We start from the raw sequence: 2141 nt of genomic DNA, 5'->3' as shown, positions 1-2141 counted from the left end.
CAGTGGCCCCTGCAGCAGCGATGACTCCCTGGCTCGGGCTCGTCGTGCTCCTGGGCACCTGGAGCCTGGGGTACTGGGGCGCCGAGGCGTGCACATGCTCGCCCACCCACCCCCAGGAAGCCTTCTGCAACTCTGACATAGGTAAGCTCCCCCGTGTCCCTGCGGGAGCTCCCCGGGGCCCCTCGTGCGCTGCAGCCCAGCCGGGGATGCATGGCGAACTCCTCTCTCTTTTCCCTGCCCGGGCTTGGGGCGAGGGCGCTGACATAGCCGGCGGGGAGAAGCCGCGCAGAGAAACCCCACAGAGGCTGAATGAGCCCTTTGCAGCCTTCGGTCTCCTTTTAGGAGTTGAGGTCCCTCTCGGTCCTTTTGACATCTGGTAAAACTCCCTTTGCACCATGGCGGGAGGAAGGGCTGGGGTCCGGGGAAAGGGATCCTAAAACTTGGGATGCCAAATAAACTGCTGGGATGTTGAATAATTAAAAGGAAAAAAAATCGCCAGCCATGTGCACAGAAAGTGGCAGGAGAAGCTTTAAGTTTCTGAGTTGGCATCCCCTCCTGAGCCTCCTAAGAAGCTCATGCTTTTCAATGAGACCCACACCGACCTTGAGTCTCTCAGCAAGTGCTAATGGAGCTCCTTGGACTGCCTGCGGCGGGGTGGGTGGACTGGAGGGGAAAATGAGAAGAAAGCGGAGGGGCTGGCCCTCCCCCAGGAGCTGTCCTGGAGAGTGTTGATGGCCAGCGGGAGGCGGCGTGTGTGAGGGATCACTTATCACCGAGCTGTGAGAAGTCACAGGGAGGCTGTTTTTCCCCCTCTTGAATGTGTGCGGGGAGGGGGGGAAGGAGCAGTGGAAAATAGACTTGTCACCAAAAGAACAAAGATGCCACAGGTCACACACAACAAGGTGCCGATTCCAGGCTGGGCTTGTGTCTGGATTAGAACCACTCGGTACAACGGAGCAGGGAAGGTCCTGGGAGAGCTGGCCTGGGAGCGTGCAGGACACGGGCTTGGATGGCGGGAGGTGGAGGAGCAGCTGGAAAACATCTCTCCTCTCCTTTCTAGCTCATAAAGCATGTCCAGCGGCCCCTGCTGTGCGTGTGCGTGTGCGTGTGTGTGTGTGTGTGTGTGTGTGTGTGTGTGTGTACGCCGGCCGGGCTGGGGTGGGACACAGTCTAGCCGCTCGGCTGAGTGGATTCAGAGGTGAAGAATGGAGTATGTGTGTTTTAAGTACAGTCATAAAGGGGAAGGAAATTTTCCACTGGGTCCTGGGTGAGGGCCTCCACAAGTGTGCTGCAGGGGAGGCGGGGGAGGAGGCAGGAGCTGGGTAGGGGAAGCAGCTGAGGTTGGGAGGGGCGCTGCTGGTGGGCCTGGCCCCATCTAGGGGAATCAGGGAGGTGGCTGTCCAGGGGGGTGGGCGTAGTCTGTGTAGCCTGGGGTCATGCCTGTGAGAGGATCCTGGGCCCAAGCGGCACACCCTCCCCTCTCCAGGGGGACCGGGCTGGCCCCTGGGTTTGTGGATGTGCCTGGAAGGGTTCTGCTGAGCTGCCTGAGGCCTGGGAGGCTTCCTCCCTTCTCCTGGGACTGACCCCACCCAAATTCCACCTGGCCCGTCTCCTCCCCCGCTGTAGGTACATTCCTACCTGAGAGGGGTTGGGAGCTGCAGCTGCTGGTTTCTGGTCTTGCTCCTAGGAGTGCACACTGGGGCCTGGCATCTGACAGGTGGAGTCAGGGTGTGTGCCCTTGGACTTTAAGGTGTCTGGGGAGAGGGGAACCTTACGCTGCCTCCCTGCTCTTGCCCTGGGCTTTTGGGTTTCCACCCTGCAAGCTGATCAGGGAGCAGCGGAAACAGAGGCAAGGGGACCCCGCTTCCAAGTGGGGGCACTGCCTCGCTGTTCACCGCTGAGGTTTCCTGCCGTGGGTCTGGGCTCGTGCTGAAAGTTTCTTGTAATTCCTCTGGATTTACCCAAGAAATACTCCCTCGCCCCGCAATAAGCTCCAGAGAAAAGCTAAGTTCCCAGGAAGTACCCAAAGACCAGAACATTGTGGTAGCAAAACTAAAGAAGAAACAATAAAAAAAAAAAAAATCTTCGATACGCTGGCCCTGGTCCAGAGCTGTGCTGCCTGGGGTTGGTGAGCTGCCCTG

The 2141-nt window shown here is 59.0% G+C and overlaps 2 protein-coding genes across 3 annotated transcripts in view; one reads left to right on the top strand and one right to left on the bottom strand.

Moving 5' to 3' along the window:
• SYN3 (synapsin III) overlaps positions 1-2141 on the bottom strand; it is a 416488-nt gene that overhangs the window by 238408 nt on the left and 175939 nt on the right. The window lies entirely within an intron of this gene.
• The window catches only part of TIMP3 (TIMP metallopeptidase inhibitor 3), a 56646-nt gene continuing 54511 nt past the window's right edge, over positions 7-2141 (top strand). Inside the window, exon 1 of the mRNA XM_006769321.2 lies at positions 7-141. Within this exon, the coding sequence (XP_006769384.1) occupies positions 21-141 (121 nt within the window). The 5' untranslated portion in view covers positions 7-20. The remainder of the gene's footprint in view (positions 142-2141) is intronic.

This window comes from Myotis davidii, unplaced genomic scaffold (genome assembly GCF_000327345.1).
Source record: "Myotis davidii unplaced genomic scaffold, ASM32734v1 scaffold120, whole genome shotgun sequence".
Taxonomy (NCBI): domain Eukaryota; kingdom Metazoa; phylum Chordata; class Mammalia; order Chiroptera; family Vespertilionidae; genus Myotis; species Myotis davidii.
This window is presented reverse-complemented; position numbering and strand designations above follow the sequence as displayed.